We start from the raw sequence: 26,097 nt of genomic DNA on the forward strand, positions 1-26,097 counted from the left end.
TTACTGAGCCTAAGCATGCTTTTTGATTCACTAACTCAAAATAAGTTGATTCCCAAAGAGAAAATAATTGAGACTATGAATGCAATAATTGCAATGGTACAAATATACAAACAAAATTACTCATTATTAATATTATATTTATTATACAAACAGAGAAGATATACGGAAGATGTGCTTCAATATGACTTCATTTCTAAAGCACAAAATTCACATCTGTGAACACTGAGCAAAGAAAATGAGCAACTTTACTTTGTTAAATTTTATTGTTACCATTACACAAGGCATTTCTATGTGAAATATGATGCTGGGTCTCAATAAATAAGAAGCGAAAAGCACTCTTTGATCAACAGCCTTCCACAAATGGAAGGGCTGAGAGAGAGGGTGACAGAATGCTTCTATTTGGGGATGTCACTGCATTAAAAATTAGCAGAGACCATCCTGGTGACAGAAATAGCACCTGCCACTAACAGTCCCTCAGAGCAGGACTTGGCCGCCTATTAAGTCTATGACAGACCAAAGAAAACACTTAATTGAAGCATATCTCTTCACCCTGCTCACAATGCAGTGGTTTCCGCCAACAGCATTTGTCACAGCGACAGTTACAGCTGTGCTTTCAGAGAAAGAAAACCTAATGGCACCACACAATGGAATTATCAAAAGCCAACGCTGAAAAATGGAAAACAAATTCTTTACTCTTAAGACACCTGCCAGCATACGAGAGAAGACTCCAAAGCTGATTCGAGAAATAGATTTTGGTCAAGGTTCCTCATGACATCTTAGAAGTTTAATTGCTTAACCAAAATATTATTGAACAAAAATAGAGGCAAAATATACGCCGAAAGGTTTTATCTACTTGCTTATTGGTATTCTCACCATGTTCCAAAAATGATTTGAAGTAACTTACAAAATTACAGCAAGATATTATAATTTAGAGGTGGTAGAGGTAGAGGTGGGGGATGAGGGGGCAGAGGCTGCAAAGCTGCTCATTATCATACCCGTGTGACCTTGGGTGACCTTGGGCAAGTCATTTATCCTCTCTCTGCACCCATTTTCTCATCTGTAAAATGGGATAATGACACGCCATGGGGCTGTTGTGCAGATTAATGTAACATATGTAAAGCACTTAAAACAGTACCTGGCAAGTAGTAAATTTTACAGAAATGTCATCCAAAGAGGGAAAGGTGAGGAGGGGAATAGCACAGGAATAGAAAATGGATCCATAAAAAAGGCCAATGCACACAGCCCTCGGCCATGTATATGAGACTTGTTTTTATTTTATCCATATTACCGATCACACCAAGGTATAAAAATTCAAAGTTTAAATTGGGGGCATTTATACCCTATTCTATGTCTACAGGACAAGACAGCTTTAGAGTATGATGTCTCCACTAGCCAAATTAATTTTGCACTGTATTTAGCTAACATGAGTTTGCCATATCTTTCCAAAAAGGAGTATGACTGATTCAGGCAATTTTGAGAGCACCATGGACGTGCTCCACTTTTAGAACTGGGTGAAAGGTCTGGACACATGCCTGTTAAAGATGATCCCCACAAAGGGGAATGGAAGATACCCATGAAGCCCAAATCCCCAGCACCTCTGCCTCGCCTAAGTTTAGGGCTTGAGGCCATTTCAGAGGACAACAGGGGAGCAAATGAGGTTAAACTGGAACAGCTAACCCTGAAAGTAACACAAAATACTATAGACACCTGATTTCCCACTCTTTCTAATTTAAATATTTTAGCCAACGATGACTCCAACAATATGATCAATTACATTAAAATAAAAAACACTACAAAATCATATAAAATGTATTTAAGTCTATTAAATATTTGCTAGCAACTAAATAGATAGAGATATTTAGGACACATGATTATTCCATATGATTTAGGCATTTGATAATAAAATTACGGAAGTTTATAGCCTCATGCTCCAAGTCTGAAGAAAATTAGGACTGAGAAATTTATTTTGCTTTTCTTTCTTCCTCTGCTTTCCATGAGAACTTAGGATACTAATAAAATGTGTGTACAGGGCATTCCTGAGTTTTGATCAAAGTGGCAACTTTGGGCTAGAAAAATAAATGCCCTAAAAGGAGTATTCTCTCTTGTTGTGATAGTCTCACCTCCATCTCCCTAAAACTGCCTGCTGACTCAGCTCGTTTCACATCCCCATTTAATGAAGTCAGTTCCGTAACACGAGGTGAACCCAAAGTCATGAGAATTTATGGACCTTGAGAGAGTGCTTACCTGATTTTTCTTAGCTTCCTATAAAATCAAACTAATGCAAAAAGTTGCTTGATACCCCTTCAGAAACACAGTGAAACCTGTCATTCTCCAGCCCCTTCGCACACTGCAAGAAGGGGAGGCTGGATCTACTCTATAGACTCGTGCAAGAGAGGGTTAGCACAGTGCCCAGGGCCATGGTGCATGTGAGAACACTTACTTTTGTCCCTAAAGTATTATTATAGACCTATGGTTCAACTATGCGGCACTTCATTGCAATCGCCTCGGTTGCTCATTATAAAAATTCTGGCAGTTTATTAACAGGCCTAATCTATGAAATAAAGAATCTGCTGTCTGTGTGCAGGGCTCATGTAGGAGTTGGTAGTTAGCAGGAGACACTCAACCATTCTCAAAGATCCCAGTTGATTAGTCTATGTCTCCCTTAATTTCAAATTTCATATATCCAGAAATATATTCTAGGTAGAAGAACCTGTTTTAATCTTTACACCTTTTAGGGTTTATGTAAATAAGTATACAAAGTATAGCTTATGAACAATAATGTTCATAGTTAGTTTTTAAATTCTCTCCTACCAAAGATCTTTATAGATAGTCTCTGTTCGATTCTAATTTCACATAGTTCTAAAAACCAAGTACAAATGCAGCCTTGTGAGATCCCAGGCGGAGAACTCACCTACCAAGTAATGTCCAAACTCCTGACCCATGGAAACTGTGAGATAATAAATAAGTGCAGTTATAAGCCCCTTAAAAAAAAAAAAAAAAAAAAGTACAAGGAATCAAGTAGACATTGGAGAAAAATGAGAGAGGAAAAAAAAGAGAGAGCCTAAAAAGCATTTATAAAAAAACTTCAATTGAGGACTATCCCCTTTCACTCTGGTATCTCCCTTTCTAAAGATAGCCTCTCTTCAGGTAACCTGAGTGATCTAACCATTTTCTTGGATGAACAAGAATTTAAATAGTTCTAAAGGCAACTTCACAGCTTAAACTGAGAAACCAGCATAGCCTTTCTAAGAGATTCTAAGGGCTGTTGGGTTTTATTTTCCTTTTCAGATGAAGACAAAAGTTGTTCTTTATATAAATAGGTTGGATATTTGAAAAACAACTTTTGAAAATAAGACTTGAGGAGATACTTGTGGGATAAATGTTTTATTTATTTTTTCAATAGCCTTAGTATTTTATCACTAAACTCTTAGAGCAAAATATCAAGTCATATTTCCTTTGAATGGTTTCCCCCTTTTTAACTCAAAACAACTGCAGGGATTCAGAACCAGTGGCCCCACGAAGAGCCACTCCGGCATTATTTCGAGCTGAAAACAATCAAGCTCAGAGGGCTCAGGAAGAAACTGTGGCCTTTCTCTTTATTGCCTAAAACAATTTAAGATAGAGACCCTGCTCCAGGAAGGGAGATATCATCATAGAAAACTACAGTTTAATCTGAACTAGGCACGGTAAGGCAGGAAGAAAACTGGCAAAGCCCGCTTGATCCAAGTCCTCCCTGTGCCTCTTGTTTCAAGATGGCCCAGCACACATTATTCCCTAAACATTAACTCTTTTTCTCCCCTTTGTAAATTTGTCTTGCTTTTCTTTAAAGCCCTAAGCCCCTCCTTAGTCCAGAACGACACAAATACCTCATTTTGCCTTACTGTTTTTGGAGTTGTCATGCTTCTGGGAATTCCCTGTGCACACATATAAAACCTTGATTTTCTGTGGTTAATCTGCCTTGTGTAATTTTAATAATTCTACCAGCCAGAAGAACTAAGGGAAAGTTTCTGCATCCCAAACACAGCATAATACAAATTAGCCAAATTTGTCATATTTTGTTTTTTATTAAATCATGATTACGTGTTAAAGGAAATCATGATGATTTTTCTAAAGTTTAATGGACACCATCTCTGATCTCCATTATGATCAACTGATAAAGAAAAACTTGTGCTGTCTGGTATTTTACCAGCAAAGCCAAACACTGGACATCGAGGGATGCAATGGAGAAATTAAAGTCATTTACTTGCAGAGCGCCAAGCAAGGAGAAAAGGAAGCTATTGCTTAAAACCCAAACTCCCCGATGGTTTTTAATCAAGGGTTTTTAGAGGCAAAGACTTGGGGTTAAGGGTTAGGGGGAACAAGCATGGGGAAGTGCTGGAGGGGCAGGTTTTAACCGGAGGACCTTGGGGCCTGGCCATGTATGGTAAGGGGCTTCAGCACCGATCTTCCTGGACAGCGGACCCTTTGCTTCTGCTTCCAAAAGGGTTTGGTGTCCTGTCCAAGTTCCTGTTATGTCCTGGTTCTTTGGTTCCAAGGGGAAGGGGGGCATAACTTTTGTTCCAGGAACATCTAGAAGTCAAAGTCCTCTCCTCTGGGTGTGCTTCAGCTGCATGGCTTGCAGTTTTGGTCTGTTGTCTCTAAAAAGCAACTCAGTTATCTTGCTAGGAACAGGATAGCACTAGTGGCGGTTCTGTAGTTACAATTACTTGTGAGTGAATCCCATATTTTCTAGTGGAGCCGCCAGTTCTTGGCCACCTCCTGCAACCTCTTTTTTTCCAGTTGCTGAATAATCAAGTTCTCTTTAATCATATACATGTACTCACTTAGCACTGGATCTGACCTTAAGTCATCATTCAATTCGTGTTTTCCCTTTTTCCCTTCTCCTTCCCCTTACTGCCTTTCCATCTTCAGAAGGAAATACTAGAGCAAGTCCCAGGTTAACCAACCATACCAAGAGATATGTTTACTGACATAAACAAAATACTTTTTTCAAACCAATTCAAAAATCTCTAATCCCTAATCTCCAAAACTCAGCTGTCAACACCAAAAGCATTCTGATGTATTTCATCATTTCTCAAAGGGATTCACAACATCTTTCAGAAGTATATGTGAGCTCCGGGGTGGCCAAAACCACATCCACCAGGAGGAAGAAAGAAATGGAAAAACCGGAAAGAGGCACAAAGTGAAAGGTGAGTCTCTAAAAGGTCCAGGGTACACTGTACATTCCTCAAAAAGGTTTGTAGATAAATAGCTCAATGCATTAAAAACATCACTGCTTGTAACTTTAAGGTCAAGAAATTACGTAATGATTTAACATAATTGTATTAGGTCTCTTAAATTTAGGAATATCAATTTTACATACTGAAATTACATAAAACACATATTGATTCTTAATTATAATTTTTAAAAATTTATTAGGTCTCCTTATCTTTAAACTCAGGGTTTTTTAAATAATAAAATGTTTCTAACAATAGACTCAGGCACACTTTTTAAAAAATTTAACTCTCAATTAAGGCAACATTAGAAAATAGCTTCATATAAGCAAAAGGTCAAGAAATTGTTGCAGATGCTTCATTAACAAGTAGAAAATTAGCAGGCACTAAAATGATACTTATGGAGCCCCGGTATGTGTCAGGCAGTCTGCAAGGGTTGGCTTAATATTCTGATGAACAAAATGGGCACTGTCCCTGCCTTCGATGTTTACAGGCCATTGTTTGTGTCTATGAACTGCCTATTGAAGTCTCTGGCCTGTTTTTTCACTGAAGAGAATATCACTGCTCTTGCCAATTTACACACATAACACTTTGTCATAAATAAATTCAAATAAGTTAAAATCTAAACATTTATTCGAACAGGTCATAAAATAATTGTGAAGCATGGTAACTTACTTAAAATTTATCACAGTTACTACTGCCTCACATTCAAGCATATCTCTAACCTCAAGAGCCAGTATTGCAAAGTGGTAAAGAGCTCAGGCACTAGGGACAGGGGGCCTGGTTCTGAACCCCAGCTCAGCCACCTCCTAACTGTGACCTGGGAAAGTTATTTAACCTCTATGTGACTCAGCTTTATCAATGCAAAATGAAGCTCATTTAAGCACCTACTTCATGGGGCGGGGGGGCCTGCTTTGAGAATGACATAACCCCTGCAAAACACTTAAGACAGTGCCTAGAAGGCAGTACATGCTCAGTAATGTTACCTACTTTCAGTGGTATGCCAGTGCCAGCTCAGAACAGCTTGAGTGACATCAAGCTGGTAGCCTGAAACTGACCACAGTGGAAATATTTACACCACAGAAAGGAGCAAGTGCTACAGAAATCAAGATTTTTACCCCCAAAGAATTGGTTGTCAAATATTTATCGGCACACCCCTGCCTATTATTACAGTGATTATTATAATAAAATAAATCATCTTTAACTTCTTTCCTTTTCACAGGAAAAAAAAGGGTGGCAATTCAAAATGTTAGTTATCTCTACTCTACTTGCCCCTAGGTGGTACTGTACATACAAACTTGACAGCCAAGCTCAGGTTCCTTTTCAAAACTGTGTCCCTGAAGGACCACATACCTTTGCCTATAATTGGGACAGGCAGGGGCCTTGCCTTTTTTGTGCTGCCAAAGCCAGACAGATTCAGAATTCTTTAAAAATAACAAGGCTAATCTGCCATGGTTCAATATGGAGGCCACCTTAAGGTGATAAGAGCTAAGTGCCAAAATGTCATCAGATACAGTCCACACATCTCTCAAAACTGTTTTGACCTTCTGACATTACTTAGCAACTCAAGTCAACATCAAACAGGCCCACAGTCGCTGTAGCTGAAACACAAATATTAACTTTCAAAATAACGGTCAGGTACTTAACTGCCTTCCAACTGCTCGCTGCATGTCTTGTGTTAGGAGCCAATACAATACGTACATAAATAATGTGTTCAAAGGGGCCAACTAAAGGTTTCTATTCACGTCGAAAGTGTGGCTTGAATGAAGCTTGCCAGGAAACAGTAGGCCGTCAAGATTTCCCCCACTTGGTCAGGACCAGGAGGAAACGGAAGTCAGCGCATGCATCTGGGTGCTTAAGGACTTTCTTAGGGCAACATGATTAACTGTGAAAAGCATTCAACTAGAATTAGAATACCTGGGCTCCAGTTCCAAGTCTGTTTCTAACCAGTTCTATGAGCTTAATATTTCTGAGCCTAATTTTTCTCAGATATGAAAGGCAGGAGCTGGATGACACAATCTCAGCTCTATGATTCTGCTCTGATTTTCAGAATAAATGTGCTGTCACCACAAAAAGAATCTTTCCTCTCTGCCTGCCCTCCTACGATATTTACATAATATCACATAAACAGAATCATTAATGTTAACGCGAAAATATAGAAATCTATGTATCGTGTCTTAATTCTCCAGCTACACAGCAGCTTTTACATTTTTAGAGTCATACTAATGCAAAGGCAAATGCATGAACAAGGACCACACTTCTTTCCTTTCTGTACTTTCTTTTTTAAATATATCTTTATTGATTTCAGAGAGAGAAAAGGAGAGGGAGCGAGAGAGACAGAAACATCAATGATGAGAGAGTCAATGATAGAGCCCGCAACCCGGGCATGTGCCCTGACCGGGAATCGAACCCCGATCGCCTGGATCCCAGGTCGATGCTCAACCGCTGAGCCACGCCCGGCCGGGCCCTTTCGGTACTTTCTAAGCTGAACCCAGAGCTTCCATCCAACAGAATGGAACATGTGGATAAACTGCACATTAAGGAATTTGAGAATTTTAAGTCTACAACATTTCTATAATCTATCTAATTATAATACAAAAATTAATGCAAAATTCATATGCACACGAGCTTTATTTAAAGAGGAAAGGAGGACCTTCCACCTCTGGGCATGATGGAGTAACAGGGACTGGATTCACTCATCTACTTTGCACAACTATTTTTGTCTCTAAAAAGAAAGACAAAATTTATGAAATCACAGTTTTTGGATGCTAGACAAGAGACAGACAAATGACAGTGATCTCTGAGAAAAGGGAAACACCACAAGGTGAACCCTACTATCATCCCAGCTTAATGCCTGCAGTTTCTAGGCTACAGTGCAGGGGTGGGGGGCAAGGGGGAGCAATCTCCCTCGATTAAAGAGACAAAGTTAATCTGAGGAGGTCAAGACAATTAGAGTTTGCAGGGCAGAGCACCAGAGAGAGCCAACTCTAGAAATCAGAAAGGACTTGCACCTTTATCTGAGTACTCTATACATGTGTGCAAGGAAGCTACCAGAAGAGGTAAAGAACCACCAGAAAGGAGCAGGCAAAGGGGTATTGCCTCAGTAGTAGGGAAAATTAGCCCTAGGCTAACAAAGCCTGATATGGTCCTGCCTAAAAAAGCTTAAAAAGCAAATCCTGAAAGGACCAATCTACTTGAAGTACTTAAAAAAACTCAAAAACACTTAAAAGAACACATTTTAAAAATTCAAGACCCACCTAAATAAAATTAACAATGGCTGGCATCTGTATAAAAAAATCACCGGGCATGCAAAATAAAGCTGGAAAATATAACCCATAATAAGGAGAAAAGGCAATTAAGGGAACAGGCTTAGAAATGACAGACAATAGAAGGAGCAGACAAGGTTACTGAACAGCTATTATTAATATACTCCATTTGTTCAAAAAGATAGAAGAAAGCATGAGTATGTTAAGAAGAGACACAGGAGACACAGAAGTTTTAAAAGACCCAAATTGAACTTCTAGAGATAAAAAACACACCCAATGGGATTAACAGCAGATTAGACACAGCAAAAGAAAACATTAATGAACCTGAAAACAGAATAATTCTACTTAGCTTGGTTAAGAAAATAAATACAGTAAATCTTAAAGCCCTAAACCTTCAGTAGAAATTCATTCAATCACTTTACAAACAAAATAATTACTGAGCATCCACAATATGCCAAGTACCATGATAAGTACTGAAAATGTTTAAAAGACTTAAATAAAAAACATTTTCTATAGTTTCCCAAGTTGGTTCTGCAAACTTCAAAAATATCCAATATTCCCTTATCTGATGATCCTATAAACAAATATGCTACTTTTTTTCCTGTCTCTCTGCTGTATTTCCATATCATCTCTTAGTATTAGGTGCTTCCTAGGATTAATCCTAGGGCTACATTATATTCCAGTCCACAAAAAAAAAGAGTTGTACTATAACAGGGCTCTACTATAATTTCTTTATTCCTGCTTGTCAAAGAAGTAAAACTTTATGGAACAAGCTAAGAAACACAGGACACACTGGCCTCTCCAGGTCAAGGGAGTGAGAACACTATTCCTAGGATACCTTTACTTTATTCCCACTGTATGTACCACCTTAATTGTTCCCTGATTCATCTTGCTGGTTTTCCCTGACAGACTGAGATCTCCAAAGGAAAGTAAGGCCATGGGCACCAAATAAATTTTTACATAATTTGTTAAATAAATGAATAAAAAAATGAAGTCAGATAAGGGACAAAAGAAATAGTAACTGGCTAAGGATAGCACTCCTTAGAGACCGTTATTACATTTATTTGTCTGACCTATTCAAGTCAGTGCCTTCTCGCCCCACTGGATTTCGCTTAAGAAGACAGCCTGTGAGTGTATGACCAAATCAGATGCTGAAAATGATAGCTGAGATCATAATGAACCACCTCAGCTATAAATGACCACTCAAACCATAAGTCTGTAAATTGTTTATGAAAGTACCAGATGGTCTATTAAGTCAATGTCACCTAATACCACACTGTTGCTTATAAATTATACCCATCAGAATCACACGGAGGAAGCTTTTCCCAAAAACCAGCACTGTTTCATCAAGTCACCATGTACATGCAAATATGTAATAATTTTCTTCTCTTAAACTTTCTACTTTACTTGTGATGGCATTTGTATTTATTATGGAAATAATGGATACTTTTTTAAAATGTCAAATACTGAGACTGGAAAAAAAAAATCTCACCCCCACCCCATTAGAGTTAACCACAATTAATAGGTTGGTTTCCATCTTTCATATCTTTCCCTATGTTTCAATATTGGTCTTTTTCTTTTTTTTAATAAAAATAACACACACATTAGTCCTCTGCCTTTTAATTTTCCTTAGTAATATACTGGGGAAATGTTACTGGTCAATACTTAAGAGACCTAACTCATAATTTGTATTAGCTGCTTAACATTACAAAGTGTGGAAGTACCAAAATGTACTCAACTACCCCCTACTGATAGTCATTCGAGTTGTTTCCAGTGTTTTGCAATTATAAACAATATCACAATAAATACATTGAATTTTACCTGTAGGAAAGATTCTGAAATTGTGGTGGGTCAAAGAGCAGATGTGCCTTCAGCAGCAACCTTCTTCCTCAAAGGTGGTAACACAGCACATGGCACAAGCAATGCATGAGAGCAGTTTCCCCACATTCGTTACAGTACTGGATGTTATACTGTGTTTTTGGAAGATGTTGATAAGAATAAAAGTTGCTGCCCGGCTGGTATTGCTCAGTGGCTGAGCGTCAACCCATGAACCAGGAGCTCATGGTTCCATTCCAGTCAGGGCACATGCCTGGGTTGCGGGCTTGATCCCCAGTAGGGGGCATGCAGAAGGCAGCTGATCAATGATTCTCATCACTGATGTTTCTATCTCTCTCTCCCTCTCCCTTCCTCTCTCTGAAATAAATAAAAAAAAAATTTTAAAGATATTAAAAAAAAGAATAAAAGTTGCTACTAACTTTAAAAAATATTACATCTTTTTTCTAAAATTCTTTAAATTTCTCCATAGACTTGCCTACTATCAAAAATTTGCCAGTTGTCTTCAATTAACCAATGGACTATGCTATAGAAATTTATTTGCAAGTCTTACAAACAACAAACTTATAACACTGTCTCTTAAAATTGATACTTAAATGAAGATTAAATAATCCAAGATAATGCAAGGCTACATTTTTCATTTTAAAAATGGTTTTAAAAAAACACTATTGATGTACAATATACACTGACATTTTATAGTCAATCTAGAAGAATAATTGAAATATAATACAGTGATCTATAAAAAAATTTTAGTAGGCATGTTCCTATTGGAATCACACTTTCCAAATCACATCCTGCCCACCCGGGTTACCACAGAAGGAACTGAGGAGACAGGGTCAGCCAGGAGAAACACAATTGAGCAATGAAGAAGGTAAGGCAGGTACAATGTATGAATGGAGACCCAAAATTGGAGAAATGGAGTCAGGCCACCACTCACCTAAAAACCTCTATCTCCCAACTGCCTAGAAATACCAGCTCCCTCTTCTCATTTCCAGGCCCCTTTCTTCCACATTCCCTACCTCCCACACACCTCATGCCCATTTGAGGTGTGAGCAATTCTAAACTTTCCATTTCTTCCATGGCCGCTCCTACCCTCCAAAAGTATTAGAATTGAAGGCACAAAGCCTCATATTCTCCTCTATCCATTCCTGATTCACAGCAGAAGGGAAGTCTCTAGATTCAAACAGATCCTGAGAAGGCAGGCCATGGGGTGGTCGGTGGCCCAGATCCACCTCCCTGCAGCCTGCCTCTTGTAGTTAACTAGGAAACAGCCAGATATCCGCACTCTGAGCCAAAAGCTGCAGCCAAATTGCCAATGAAACTTTTAAGGTGGAGGAATACTTTAATTGCATGTTATGCCTCCTATTTATATTAAGCCTAATCAATTTCTTAAAGCTCCAGAATGCTGATGAGCCTGCTGCATGTGATTCATCATCACTGACATAATGCTGGTCCCTAAAACCAATAAACATCAAATGCAACGCTGAAAATTCTACATTCCTCATACATATCTATCTCTGCTTTTGCTTCGCTTATTCCACTCATTTCTTCTATATTATTTTCTTTACTAATTCTTTAGTAAGCCATGGCTTTTTCGTTCAATGACTTACAAACAGCCAATGAAAGCATCTCTTCTATCTGCCCACCAGTAAAAAAGTAGATGGGACATATGAAGAACGGGAAATCAGGAGACCTCGGTTTAGATCTTGCTCTTCTCTCTGCTGACCCTTCTCTGGACTTCAGTTTTCTCATGCATAAAACGCAAGGACTAAAAATCAGCACACTCAATGCTCCTGTCTTTTCCTTATATCAACCACAAGCAATGGTAGTTCTCAAAGATGAGCAGATAGGAGAGCAGAATCAGAGTTCTACAGTTCTGTTCATTGGGAGAGTGGGGAGAGGACATTAGACAAAGAAAGGAAAAAACAAATCTAAACAGCTTAAGCAACCCCCAGGATAAAGCCACTTCAAAATTAAAGACCACTGAAGCCTACAATCCCTAGACCTGAGGCTGTAGCTCCACCTCAGACTCAAAGAATGGCCAACCAGGAAGCTGCTGTTCACATTCATTCTTAAAGTAAAGAATTAAAGTACCATGAAAAAAATCCTCCATTTAACCAGAGATGGAAGAAGGAGACTCAGAGGAGACAACATTTAGGCCTTTCCTCAGGTTGTGTTATGGTCATCGTTTCACCAAACACAAAGGAAACACTGGCCTAGACATACAAAGACATGCACAGTGATTAAGACAGATAACAATTTAAAACTTCCAAAATGAGGTCATGTGTCTATACTCAAAGGCACCAAGTTTACATATCATTAGTGCATGTGATGAGGTTGGAAAAACTTTTAAAATTATGAATTTCTTCCAAAGTTCTACTCCAATCAGTGTTACAGATAAGCCTAATCCCTCAAAGTACTGCTTAATTCAGTACTATTAATAAGCAACGCAGTCTTGAAGACTAGCACAAGCAATGAAATACAAATGCAATCAATGATTATTACCTATGTCAAAAGCTCCACAGGCATTTTTTTAAAGGTTTTCAAAAGAAATCAATAATAGTATCTGGAAAAAAAAATAAAGCCCACAAATATGGTGATTTCAAAAATAAAAAATGAGGTGTGTGTCATACACAATATATGGAAAGTATGTCAGAAAGTGATGTCAAGGATAACCAGACAGACTGTATCAGTATAAAGTGATATATTCACAACTCAACAAAAAACATAAAAGACTACTAGCTTTATTAAGTCTATTACCCTGTTGAGTTGTTGATGGCACACAACTCAACAAATGTTTTCTAAGTGAGTAAATGATGAATTCATTAAGGTCAGCATTATATTATATGATGAGGAGGAACCTTGGCAAAGCAAACATTCATTTTAATTTATAAGTCATCCAAGACTAGTTAGTTAACATAAGAGCCACGAATAACAAGCAGATCTCTGGATTATTAGTTATTGTTTCCCAAGTTGGAATTTCTAGATTTCAAGAGTAATTAGAATTTTTAAATTGAATATGTAATTCAGCAATCTACTCAGGCATTAGGCAGTATCTGATAAACAGTTGTTAAGTGGCTTATATAATCCATACGATTACTTTTTTTCTTAAAAACTTCTATTTCTGAATTTTGTAATTAGATTTAAAGATACCAATATAATAATATTAACTAAAGCCCATCAGAATAAAAAATTGTTTAAATGGTTTCATGATATCATTTATCACCACTGCACAACAGAATACATGCATTAGTCATTAAACATGTTTTAAATAATATTTGATGACATTAGAAAACGCCAAAATATATAGTGCATAAGAACTTTATAGAAAGTGGCTCAAATTTCTAAATGTTATATATTAAGGAATAAAGAGAAATGGAAAAGAAAATATGTTGGAATATTAATTAATGTATTTGGCTAATGAAACTATATATTATTTTTGTTCATATTTTGTACATTTCTTTATTTTCCGAAAACATTAGCAAGTTTATGTCATATATTTTTCTTCCCACATCCCACCATGCACTTACACAGTTCTGCCTTTTCCACTGAGTAATACAGAAATTACATCTTCAGGCAATGGGATAGTTGTCTAAATGTAAAACCCTAGAATTTTAAGAGCTGCTTCAATTAACAGCAGTTGGAGTTTTTGCCTCGAGTAATTAAATCCTCAATAGCCAACAACTGAATTTTTCACTGAAATTTATAGATAGCCCCAAACCATATTAAACAAAAAGTAAACCATACTTCTCTCCTCCCTAAATATGTACCTCTACCAGTAACACTACATATTCAATGCATATTTACTTAAAGTGAGACCATTCACCTCTCACTACCTACATTACTTAATCTATACTTGTAATAATAACTTTAAATGCATATAAAGAAGAGCCACAATTCTCTACAGTGGTTTCCAGTCAGCCACCCAGTCAAAGCAATCATGAGAGCTTGGTTTCCTCAGCTTAAAAAATGGCTCTTATATTACTTGTCTCAAAGAGTTGGTATAAGAATCAAATTGTATCATATATGTAAAAATATAAGTGTGTACGATGCTATCATAGTTATGACCATCAATCTAATTCAGAGTTTCCCACACCATGTGAAGAGCAGCAAGTGTCTCATTCAATCTTGGCACTTGCTGAGCCATGCCTAAAAGTTACTTCTCACTACTAAATTCTGAGACTTTATCATATATTTATGGTATTAGCAGTGTTCTTAAAAAGAAAGGGTAAAACTTTCAACTGAACCCTGATTACCTATAAACAAATTTTCTCTGGTTTACATTCAAGTGTTGATTAAAATCATTATGATAATACTTCTCCTACAATGAAATGCAAGGCCAGATTGTCCCGATGAAATGCTAAGGTTGAGAAAACCTTCTGCCCACACCACCCACCTCCACACAAACACCACAAAGCCTTCTCCCCAGCGTTGAATTCTGCCACCCTTCAAATGCCAATCCTGCTTGTGAAACTCCTGGGTGCTCAAATTACTCCTCTTTTTCAGCGCTTACAGTAAGTGCAACTAACTGGTCTACCTTCCTCACCAACTGGGTGCTCTTTGGGAAGCAGCAGACCTGTAGCCCTGTGTTCCCCTTTCTTCCGTAGACCCTAAGGCCTTTGCACTAAAGCAGAGGATCAATAACTATTTAAAATTAAACGACATATTCCAATTTGGTGAGGATCAGTTTCTCCTGGCCTCTTCCTGGATTTTCTAGAGAAACACTGAGCACAAAATGTGATGGAGGCTAAGGGGAAATGTATATTACATGGTAATTTGTTCGCTTGACGCATGTAAACAATTTCTGATTGAAAATATGAGGTTAGAAACAATGCTGCCCAATGATTCAAAGAAATGTTAATTACAAAAGTATTCCTTCCTGTTTACCGTTTTAATTCTACGGAAGCACAAATTTACATTTCTATAAAGTTTACTAAATGCAAAAGCATGGAGATTAAGTACATCTCTGTTTTTCCACTAGAAAAGTAAAATATCCTTGCATTTTGCTCTCGGTAACTTAGAATTCTTCAATACTTCTCTAGACCCTCCAAAATTTTTCAAAGAAGAAGTATAAAGACCACAAGTTTTCTTGTAGTAGCTAAATTGTTATAGCTTCTGAGATTGCTTGAAGGACACATTCAAATAACACTGCAAATGCCTTCATAACCATAAGCCCTTGCTCTTAAAGAGATTACAAAATTCATAGCAAAGGCAAAATTAAACTCTGAATTTCAATCACTCAGCTTTTCATCTACTAAGAATTTTCAATATTCTCTAGTTTCTGTTATGCAGATAAAGCTATCATAAAAATCACAAAATGAACAACCAAATATTCCTTTAATCATTCACTTTTTTTCCCTAGCAAAGGCAGTCAATGGTGTTCCGGCATTCATAAATATTTATGGGGCAGTGGCTCATCTAAAATATTCTAAAAGATACTCTGGTTTCTCTCCAGGTCACATAAAATATATTCTAAAAGAAAAATCAGGTAATCTTGCTCTACCTCTCAACTCATATGGTTTTAAACTCAAATGTGATCATTTACGTAAAAGCAATGTCTTAACTCTGAGGGGCAGTAGTAAAACTGTGTTCCTAGGCATTATGTACATATAGCGTTACACTCAGGCTATAATCAAATCACCACAACAAAACCTTTCTAAAAAAAATGAAGCACACTACTTTCTACCTAACCCTACTTCTGATTACATTTTAAAAGAAGTAATCCAATACCCTAAGAGTTTAACTTTCATATGTTTTGCAGGACATGGACTAATTTCAGTCTATCCTTAAAATAGAACAGTTCAACTAATTTTAGACTCAAGTGTTACAAAGCATCATAGCTGCCAACCAACTGGACACCTGATTGCAGCAGCACATGTAGATACACTGAAGCAAACTGTCAGACTGCTGACCTCTGAGCCGCCACCTGCAATTCTAGGAAGTATGTACCAGATACAATGTGTACACCCAAAGCAAAATGGCACTTAAGAAGAATGTGACCATATGGAAGGAAATAATCAGGGCTTCATTCATTTAAATAATTTCTATAATATGCAATGGTTTAAAAATATCAAAAGGAGGTAATGGTATAAAAGGTAACTAAGCCTTCGCAAAACACATATCTGATAAAAGACTGTTATCTAAAATATACAAAGAATCTTAAAACTCAACAAATAAAAAAACAAACAACCCAATTAAAAAGTGGGGGGAAATTCTGAACAGACATCTAAAGGGGATATACAGATTGGGCAAATAAGCATATGAAAAGGCATTCCACATTATATATCATTAGAAAATCACAAATTAATTCAATACCACTACACACCTATCACAAGGCTAAAATCCAAACCACGGAGAAAACCATATGGTGGTGAGGATTGGGGAGGGAGGGGGGCCACAGGAACTCTCATTCATTGCTGGTGGAAATGAAAAATGGTACAGCCACTTTGGAAAACAGTTCAGCAGTTTATTACAAGGTAATCACAACCTTACCATCTGACCCAGGAGTTATGCTCCTACATATTTACCCAAATGAGTTGGAAACTTATATCCACACAAAAACCTGCACACAAATGTGCAGAGCAGCTTTTTTCATAGTTGACAAAAATTGAAAGCATCAAGGCGCCCTTCAATAGGTGAACGAGTGGATAAACAAACTATGGTACATCCGGACAATGAAATATTATTTGGCAACAAGAAGGAACGATCAAGCCATGAAAAAACACGGAGGAACCTTAAATGCATATCACTCAGGGGGAAAAGCCAATCTGAAAAGGCTACATACTGGATGATTCCATCCATGACATTCTGGAAAATGCAAAACTATGGAGACAATAAAAAGGTGCTTAGTTGCCAGAGATTGGGGTGAGGGTGAGTAGGTAGAACACAGAGCATCTGGGGGACAGTGAAACTGCTGTGTGTGATGCTGGAAGAGTAGACACACGATTTGCATTTGTCAAATCCTGAACTGTACAAACAGTGAACCCTAATGCGAACTATGGATCTTAGTTAATAATACTCTATCAATATTTGTTCACCAATCATAACAAATCTACCAGTCCAATGCACATTATCAAGACGGGAAACAAAGGGGGAAAGGAGGGAGTATATGGGAACGCTGTACTTTCTGCCTAATTTTTCTGTAAACCTATAATTGCTCTAAAAAGTAGTAAATTTTTTTTTTTTTAAAAAGGCTTCTGGCCTAGGAGGAGCCAGAGGGCTTGAGTTCTTAGGTCTGTCTCATCTTTCATTGACTGTCTTTATAATCCCTACTGCTCAAAACACTTCACATGCACTATTTCATCCTACCTTTATTACCCAAGTGAGGAAGACAGCGAGGTAAATGGTGAGGCACACCTGCCACACCTAACTCACTGGCTTAATAAAGGTTGGATAAAATAAACCACCGAGCAGTAATATTTCATCCCAAAAATCAAGAATACAAATTCTCACGCTGGCATGGCCAGCATGGAGAATTATAACACTGAATTAAGGTCATTTTTTAATTCACTGGAACAAAAGTATCTTTGTGTAATGTCTTTAATACCAGGATTCACTGGGAAATATTTCCACCCACTAGAGAAAAATCAGGACTTTGTCAACTCCCTTTGACGATTCTTTCCAGGAAACATTTCAGGCATGTATTAAAGTAGCCACATTCACTGGTGACATTTACAAAACCTAATCCTTTTCAAGATCTCCTCAACCCATATACACACTGGAAACGTTCATACTAAAATTTTACTTCCCTTTCAAGGATAGCTTATTAGAATTTATAATCCAGCTAAGATATAACAGTTCAAGCTCCCAAGTTCACCGAGTATCTGAATTGATATAAATCTCTATGAGTTTTTAAACTATTAATTTTGATTTTATGCATCCATTTAACTCCTCTCAGAAAGTTCTAGCAATCAAAATCATAGTCCTAATAAAAAATTCTCGTAAAAACTATTTCTGCAACATTTCCCAGTCAACATAATGAAACTCAAAATATATAGTTTATGCCAAGTATACACTTGATGTTCAAATGCCATTGCTACCACTTATAGCTATATGATTTCAGGAAAATTAATTTCTTAAGCCTAAATTTCCTTATTGGTAAATGGCAGTAGTTGTAGCCAAGATAAGGAGTTATGAGAATTAGAAATTATACATATCATTCATTTGTAATAACCAGAACTAGGCCTGGTATATAAGTAGGTAGGCTTATAAATGGTAGCTATTATTTTTATTATTTTAAGCTAAAAATTAAAGGCTTAAGAGATAAATTCAAGGATGGCTTAGAACTTATATTAAATGATCATATAACCACTGAACTTATATACCAAACAAAACTGACTACAAATCTGCTGAAGTTTATGTAGAAAAAAAAAAATTAAGAGGCTTTCCAAATAAAACCAAATGAAAAAAAGTTGTTGAAACACATGGTCAGATTTGTCTTTTGGTCATTTATAGTTACTTCTAAAAAGAATCTGAGTAATTTTGTTTGCTTATAAAAAAATATCTGAATAATTTTATTTGCTTATAGAAAACAGATGCACTGCTATAATACACTACAAATCATGCTCAGAGGATCCCCAGCAAGAAGAGGCAGCTCAGTTGATTAGAGTGTCATCCCAATAGGCAAAGGTTGTGGGTTCGATTCTCGGTCAGGGCACAGACAAGAATCAACCAACGAATGCATAAATAAGTGAAACAACAAATCAATATTTCTCTCTCTTTTCCCCTTTCCCCTCTCTCTCTAAAAAGCCAATAAATAATTTTTTTAAAAAGACTGATGAGGTATTACTTAGGGAGCCCTAAATTCAATAAAACATTCCATTATTCTAGGTCACACTATGTGCTGTATTTCCAAGGTCAAGTAAAACAGAATTCACTCCATTTCACTACCAAAGAAGCTCTAATAATGACTAACATTAAAAATGTTTTAAAAACATTCTTTCTAATGAACTATTCTTTACAAATTAAAAAGAAAATACTCCAAGCTTCTTCAAGTATAACTTCAACACAGAGGTTGTTGCATCCCTCCTGTCCCCACATCATAGAACCAACCAGTCAGCCATGCTGTCAGTTTCTGAAATTTCCTTTGAACCTAGCCTTCCATTCCAACCACCAGAATTTTACAGACCTGTCTCCCTGCTTCCTGAGTCTTCTCTTCTGTTCAACCCTCCACACTGATACTAGAATTATCTTGCTAAAACCTATCTCACTGGTAACATCTCGCTGAAGATCATCAAGGTTTCCCTCCCTGACTACAGAGTAAACCCCAAACTTGGTCTTGGGTGCAGCCTTCAGGCCCTTTCCAATCCGGTCCAGCATAACCCTCCATAGTCACCCATTTGCGTCTCCCAATAACCTCTATCCACTCCCACCCCTAATCCCTACCATGCACTTTAGCCAAACATTCAAAATACATTCTGTGGTTATGCTCATGAAATGAAAAAGTCATGCTGGTCTCTCCCCTTGGAGTTTTCCTCACTGGTACCTTCACCTTCCTACAGGGTAAAATCTCAGTTGACCCTAAGTACAAAGCTTTCCCCAGGCAGAATGACTTGCTTCCTCTTCTGAGAGAGATGAAAGTAGGGTGGGAAATAAGAACACATAAATTTGCATTAAAGGGATAGACCAAAAAGAAATAAATAAAAGTCTTACTCGATCACTTACAGAAATAATGGTGTACTTGAGCTCATAGCTACCTGACATTTCTCCTTGGAAGTTGGTAGAATGTGATCTCTACATTACTAAGAGCTGAAAAATGGACACAGAAGTCTTCCTTCAACAGCCATTGTGGAGAGAAGAGTTCCATATAACTGAAGCATCTGAGTTTCTTTTTAACTGATATGAAATACTAAACATTCTAAACTACAGGTCTTCTCACTCAATTCGTTCATCAGGCTTATAGGGTCAGATCATCTTACTGCATTTAAACATTTTTACACTCAGTTGTGGAATGAAAACAGAGAGGAACATATGACAGCCTAGATATTCCATCTTTTTGTCACTTCTACAGCTTCAGGGGTTTTTACAATCTGCAATTTCATGAAGATGAATTGGGCAAATTCTCCAGCTCCCCAAAGAGTCAGACTCCTGAGCACACATGACCCAAAGGCAGAAACACAGGTGCTTCTTTGCCCAGCTACAAAATAACAGTAAGACAAGAAATTGTTATCCCCACTTCTCCTTACATGTTATTTATTACCTAAAGTCATCACTGGGCCAGAAAATAAGCTTCTCCAAATTGCTCAAAGAAAGCTTTAAAGAACAGGATGCCTTTTAAAAAGTCCCTGACTAAATAAATGCTGAGATAGCTGTGTAAGGCTAAGTCAGAATAAAAGAAACTAAAGAAGCATCGGTATGGTATTTGGGGTTCAAAGTTAAATTCACTTACAATGCCTAATAACTGGTTACCTTCCTGAACCTGACAAATGTTTCTTAGATGTGAGGCAATGAACAAGTTCTTTGGCCCATTTAAATCCTGATTATTTGGTAGAAATTACTTTTCCAGTCCATGTTGTACCATTATAAAACATTCATCTGTGTCATATTGAAACTCCTCAGAGGCTTCAATGGAGCTCTCAGATGGTCTCTCCAACTTTAAGTGAAATCAAATACATTGTGTCACAGAGGTTAATGTGTCCAAACTTTAAGTTTCCAATTTCAGGATGAACACTTTACCCTCTGTGTGCCAACCCAATATCCATTCTTTCCTTATTTTTTATAAACAGAACTTTAGTTTTGTTCAGGGCTCTAAGTGGGGCCAACCTAAAGCTCTACATTTTCCTAGTCTGCCTTTCAGAGAGCGGTGGCCCCTGGAACAGTTGGGCCAATGAGATACAAGTGAAAGATGCTAAATGGGCTTCTTAAAAAGTGTCTTAAAAAGAGGCTGAATCAACTAGTTTGCATCTGTTGTGCTTTGTCCTTGCGCTTCCCTTCTTCCCATCTGGAATTCAGACAAAAGGGCTGGAAGAGAAGCAGCCACCTTGTGGTGACAGAACCACCACAGGATACATGACAAGTGACTAAGCAGAAATGATAGGAGCCTGGATCCTATTGGCAAATAGAGATACCCCACAGCCCTGGCCTGTCTACCCTGGACCTCTCTGTAGCTGAGAAAAAGAAAACATCTGTTTGGTGAAGCATCATCATCTGTTTTCCATTACAGCCAAACACAATCTTAAAACACTTATTACCAAATTAAGCCTATTTTATTTTTTAAAGAAAAGAAAAAGCCCAGACTAATACTCTTTCAATGAGCTACACTATAACATTGTCATGATGCAACACAGTTAAAGTTCACTTATTACACAACTGGCCATTAAGCCATGAGCAGAGCATGGGCAGATGAAATCTGAAATCAAGCTTTAGCAAAATCCTGGAAACCAACTGAAAACCACTGAGCTAAACTGTATAATATATGATGGAGGGAGGAGTTATTCCTGGAGACCTTTATATATTAGTCCCCCATTATCCATAGTTTCACTTTCCGTGGCTTCAGTTACCCGAGGTCAACCACGGTCCAAAAATATGAAATGGAAATTCCAGAAATAAACAATTCAGAAGTTCTCAAATGTGCACCATTCTAAGGAGTGCAGTGAACTCTCTCCTATCCTGCTCTGTCCTACATAGGATGTGAATCCTCATTTTTCCAGCATATCCTCTCTGTATACACTACCCGTCTGTTAGTCACCTAGTAGCCATCTCGGTTATTGTTATCAACTGTAGAGGTATCACAGTGCTTGTGTTCATGTAACCCTTATTTTACTTAATAATGGCCCCAAAGCACAAGAGTAGTAATGCTGGCAATTCAGACGTGCCAAAGAGAAGCCATAAAGTATATGCATGTGTAGGAAAAAACATAGTGTATATAGGATTCAATACTATCCACGGTTTTGGGTATCCACTGGGGTTCTTGGAATGTATCCCCTGAAGATAAGGGAAGACTACTGTACCCCAACTTTCAACTCACCAGAGTTGGTTTACACAGTAAAAAGACAGGATTTTTACCAACCACGTATCTATGTAGGCCATAAAACTGAACTGAAAATGAAAACTACAGTTGGAGTAGTTCTCGGTTCCTTCTGTCACTATGCACATAAGCAGAATTATATTGCCCTACTGAGAGAAGGGACTAAAGGAATTACTCAGAAGTTTTTGTGAAAAACAGAAAGGTTTGACTTTTTCCTAAAATAATCGAAGACGGTATTTTAGTGGTATTATAGACAAGTAACAGATCTGCCATTCAGCTTTCATCAAGAATAATAATGAAACACTTTTTACAGTTGTCTGAGTACAACTAATTTCCAGGTCAGTGGGAAAGTATTCATTGTGTTGGACCAAAGTAACTTAACTTTTTTAATGAAGTCTAAAGTATATAGAATAAAATTTATTGGGTCCCCATTAATGATCTCATTTTCACTTATCATATTTTTAAAAGTAACAATGTGTTGAGAATATAAAATATTCTAATGAGAGATTCAAACAGCAAAATTTCATAAAGTGGCAGCTAATTAATTTTAGTAATATATAATAGTTTATTATAGCAATATATAGGTTAGTTTCCTTACATTGACAAGAAAAAGAAAAGACCACTTTGTATCTTTCATGCTAACTTACAAAAATGTTTTTATGACAAACTAGGTAATTTACTAGAGATATAAAAGAAAGCCACTAACATGGATAATTCTAGCATAAACGATAATGAAGACATATGTTTTATTCATAAATAAATGCCTTTATTCACCCTGACTGTGGTATCAGCTGAAGTAATATGATTTTTCCAAATCAGGCGCCCTGAATATTCTAGTTGTGAATACATTTTATAAGTAAAAGAACTAGAATTTATGAATCAGAACACTGTGCCTGGCTACAAAGCAAATAGCTCTTTCTGTGTTATTCTAAATCAGCAAACAGTTGCTTATTTTCACTCACAAGTAAAGGACCAAAGCACGATACCAGAATAGACCACACCATAAATACTTAGGCCTCACTCGCCACTATTCTTGTTTTCCTACAGAGAGCTAGGTTTGAAATCCTTCCAAGGCCGTCTGAGGACTAGTCTAACAAAACTCTCAAGTCTTGAATCTAATATTCCCAAACGCTAACATTATAGATTATTATAATCCTACGTTTCTGACAACAGACCGATTTTGAATCTGTTCCAGCTGACTCCACCACTTACACTATTCAACAGCTGGGCATATGATAACATGGCAACCTGATAATACTCTAGCTCAATGCAAACTCATTCTGTAACCAAGAGACTTTGCCAGAAATAAAAATCAAAATAACCTCCCTTAAGTTCAAATGGGGATGTAAAATGTTTTGAACAATGCATGATTTCAGAAATGAGCAACTGCACTTTGAAAGTTTGGTGAACTGACACTCCCTACTCAAAGCCTACAATTCTTTTCTGATTAGATCAGCCCCCATAGCAAGTCATCAGGATAATAAGCACTGTAGTGAAGTCATCGTATTGGATACTGATGGGAAATCATAACTGGCTTCAAAACATCAGGAAACAATGACTTTTCCAGGTCTCCAGCTTTTCATGTAATACACTGGCCAATACTCTTACTATTCTTTCCAAGATTAAGTGAAATATAGAACATCTATTAAGCCAAACACAAATTGATTTTAAAGCCACGAAGAAAAATGAAGGTAAGAACCCTCACTTTTTCAGCAAAATTTTGGACTATTATGTTTGAAAAAGTACATGTTTATGTGCAATACTGATCATTAGGGTATAATTAAAATAAAACATAATGAAAACTGCAATGGCCTATGCATCTTTAATTTCCTTTCATTTCCAAAAACAATTGAAGAAATGCTTTTAAATATTGTCTGCTTCCTCCAGACAAGTCAGATCAGCTCTTTAGTTATATTCCTTTTCAAAGTCACCAGAAATTACCCATGTCACTGAAGTAAAACTCAATGGGGCAAAAACTTCATTCAGGTATAATTTCTTTCAAAAGTAAAAAAATGTATGTCCTTTAGTATTTACATACTTTGTTTTTTCTGACTTTAAAGAGCACGAGTGTATGTCTTCAATATGGTTTACTAGTCTATATTGGTATTTCTCATGTGTCAAGTTCTGGAGACAACTGATTAAGAACTTGATTTTAAAATAGATAGATATAAACACGAGTATATTACATGTGCACATAACACATGTATAAAAGTTCTACAAATGGGCTTTAGCCTAAAATATCACTGCACTTGCTCAGTGGCAGCATTATACACAAAAGGGTGTTGGCACAAAGGAGTTCGGATTGTACTATTGACAAAATTCCACATGTAGTAAAAGAATGTCAGCAATAAAACATGTTCTAGAAAGAGAAAACGTATTTGTGGGTGAGTTTGGGGCTTTTTGGAGATTTGGAATTTAAATATTCAGTTCAGAGTTTTATATTTCTACTTTCAACTAATAGCAAACTATTAATATGTGCATGTTAACCATATAACCCCCATTCAATTTACAGAAATTGCCTATCTTAAACCCAAAGCAAATATTCAAGATGCAAAACCATTTGAATTCAACCTATCAAATAGGCCACCACTCTCTGTTAACATATTAAGGCTCTGTGGGCTACCTTTGGGAGAGTGTTTTAGGAACCACAGTAGGGAGATCATCTGCACACACTTAAAAACAATTTCCCGAGACAAAAAGACCCTTTAAGATGAGAAGGTGCACTTTGTCTAACGCTATATTTAACCATAAAGTCAAAGTAAACATAATATTGAAAAATCCATATTTATCAGTTTGGCATAGAATTTCCCGAACACAAAGGAAAGACTACATAACATCTCAAAATATACTCCTATACATTTAAATTTACAACAGTCTCACTGACTAAAGTCTTACATCACACCACCAAATAATTTTTATGATACATATGAATAGATATATAGTCTCAATCCATAAACTTTTGTCAAATAAGGTCATTTTAAGAAAAACAATTTGGTGATGCTCTCCGCGGTGAAACAGCCCATTGAAGAAGCCAAGAACCCTTTCTATAGGGCTAACCAACACCCCGTGCCAAGCGAGGGCAGCGATGCCTTAGCAATCCCGTGGAGAATCTTCGGTACCCACCCTCCCTGGGAGGGTTATGATTATGCGTAGAGCTTAAGAGCTTCCACAAGGCAGAGAAAACGCAATGTGCTTCTTGGAAACCAAAACCCCTCCCCCCCGCGCCACCACCCATCCAAGGGCGTCTCCGGACCTTCGCCCACCCCACCACCCTCCCAGCGTTGGGGGTACTGAATCTCATCCAAAAAGACCCGGTTCCGCCCCCAGATTGGTCCAGACACCTGTTTACTTGTGCCCAAGCAGGGGTGGCTCTGGTTAAGCAAAGGTAACGATCGCCCCGCGGGTCCCTGCCAAGCCCCGCGCCCGGGCGCGGGGAGCCACATACCTTTGTACCTCTCCAGGACATCCTCGTAGGCCTGGAGGTACTCCTGCTCCTCCACGTACAGATACGCGGCCGGGGACAGGTACCCCGCCATGCCGAAGTTTACCCAGGCGATGACTGGCCAGCGCCCCTCTCCCCCTCGGAATCGGGACAGTTAGTGTCTTAGTCAGCAGGACGCAGCCTGGCGAGCTGGAGGAGCGGCAGGAGCGGAGAGCCGGGGGAGCGCAGGAGCCCGACGCAGAGCTGGGGGCGCGAGGGGGCGCGAGGGGGCGGCGGGCGCCCGGCGGGCGGAGGAGACGCCCAGGCCCCCTGGCCGGCCGCGGGTGTGGGCCGCCCGGCTCCCGCCGAGCCAGAGTCGCTCTCGGGTTTCAGCAGCAG

General features: G+C 37.9%; 1 protein-coding gene across 9 annotated transcripts in view; it reads right to left on the minus strand.

Annotated features, from left to right (window-relative positions):
* The window catches only part of DST (dystonin), a gene marked incomplete at its 5' end in the record, with an annotated part of 396,243 nt that overhangs the window by 275,907 nt on the left and 94,239 nt on the right, over positions 1–26,097 (minus strand). For 4 of the 9 annotated variants that reach the window (XM_081141259.1, XM_081141258.1, XM_081141257.1 and 1 more), the window contains one exon: positions 25,723–26,089. The exons of the other annotated variants lie outside the window; for them this stretch is intronic. In XM_081141259.1, coding sequence (XP_080997385.1) covers positions 25,723–25,813 — 91 coding nt within the window. Of the gene's footprint in view, positions 1–25,722; positions 26,090–26,097 lie in introns of those variants that run through there. 9 annotated transcript variants of the gene reach the window in all.

The sequence above is a fragment of the Miniopterus schreibersii genome (assembly GCF_964146895.1).
Source record: "Miniopterus schreibersii genome assembly, chromosome: 6".
In the NCBI taxonomy this organism is placed as follows: Eukaryota; Metazoa; Chordata; class Mammalia; order Chiroptera; family Miniopteridae; genus Miniopterus; species Miniopterus schreibersii.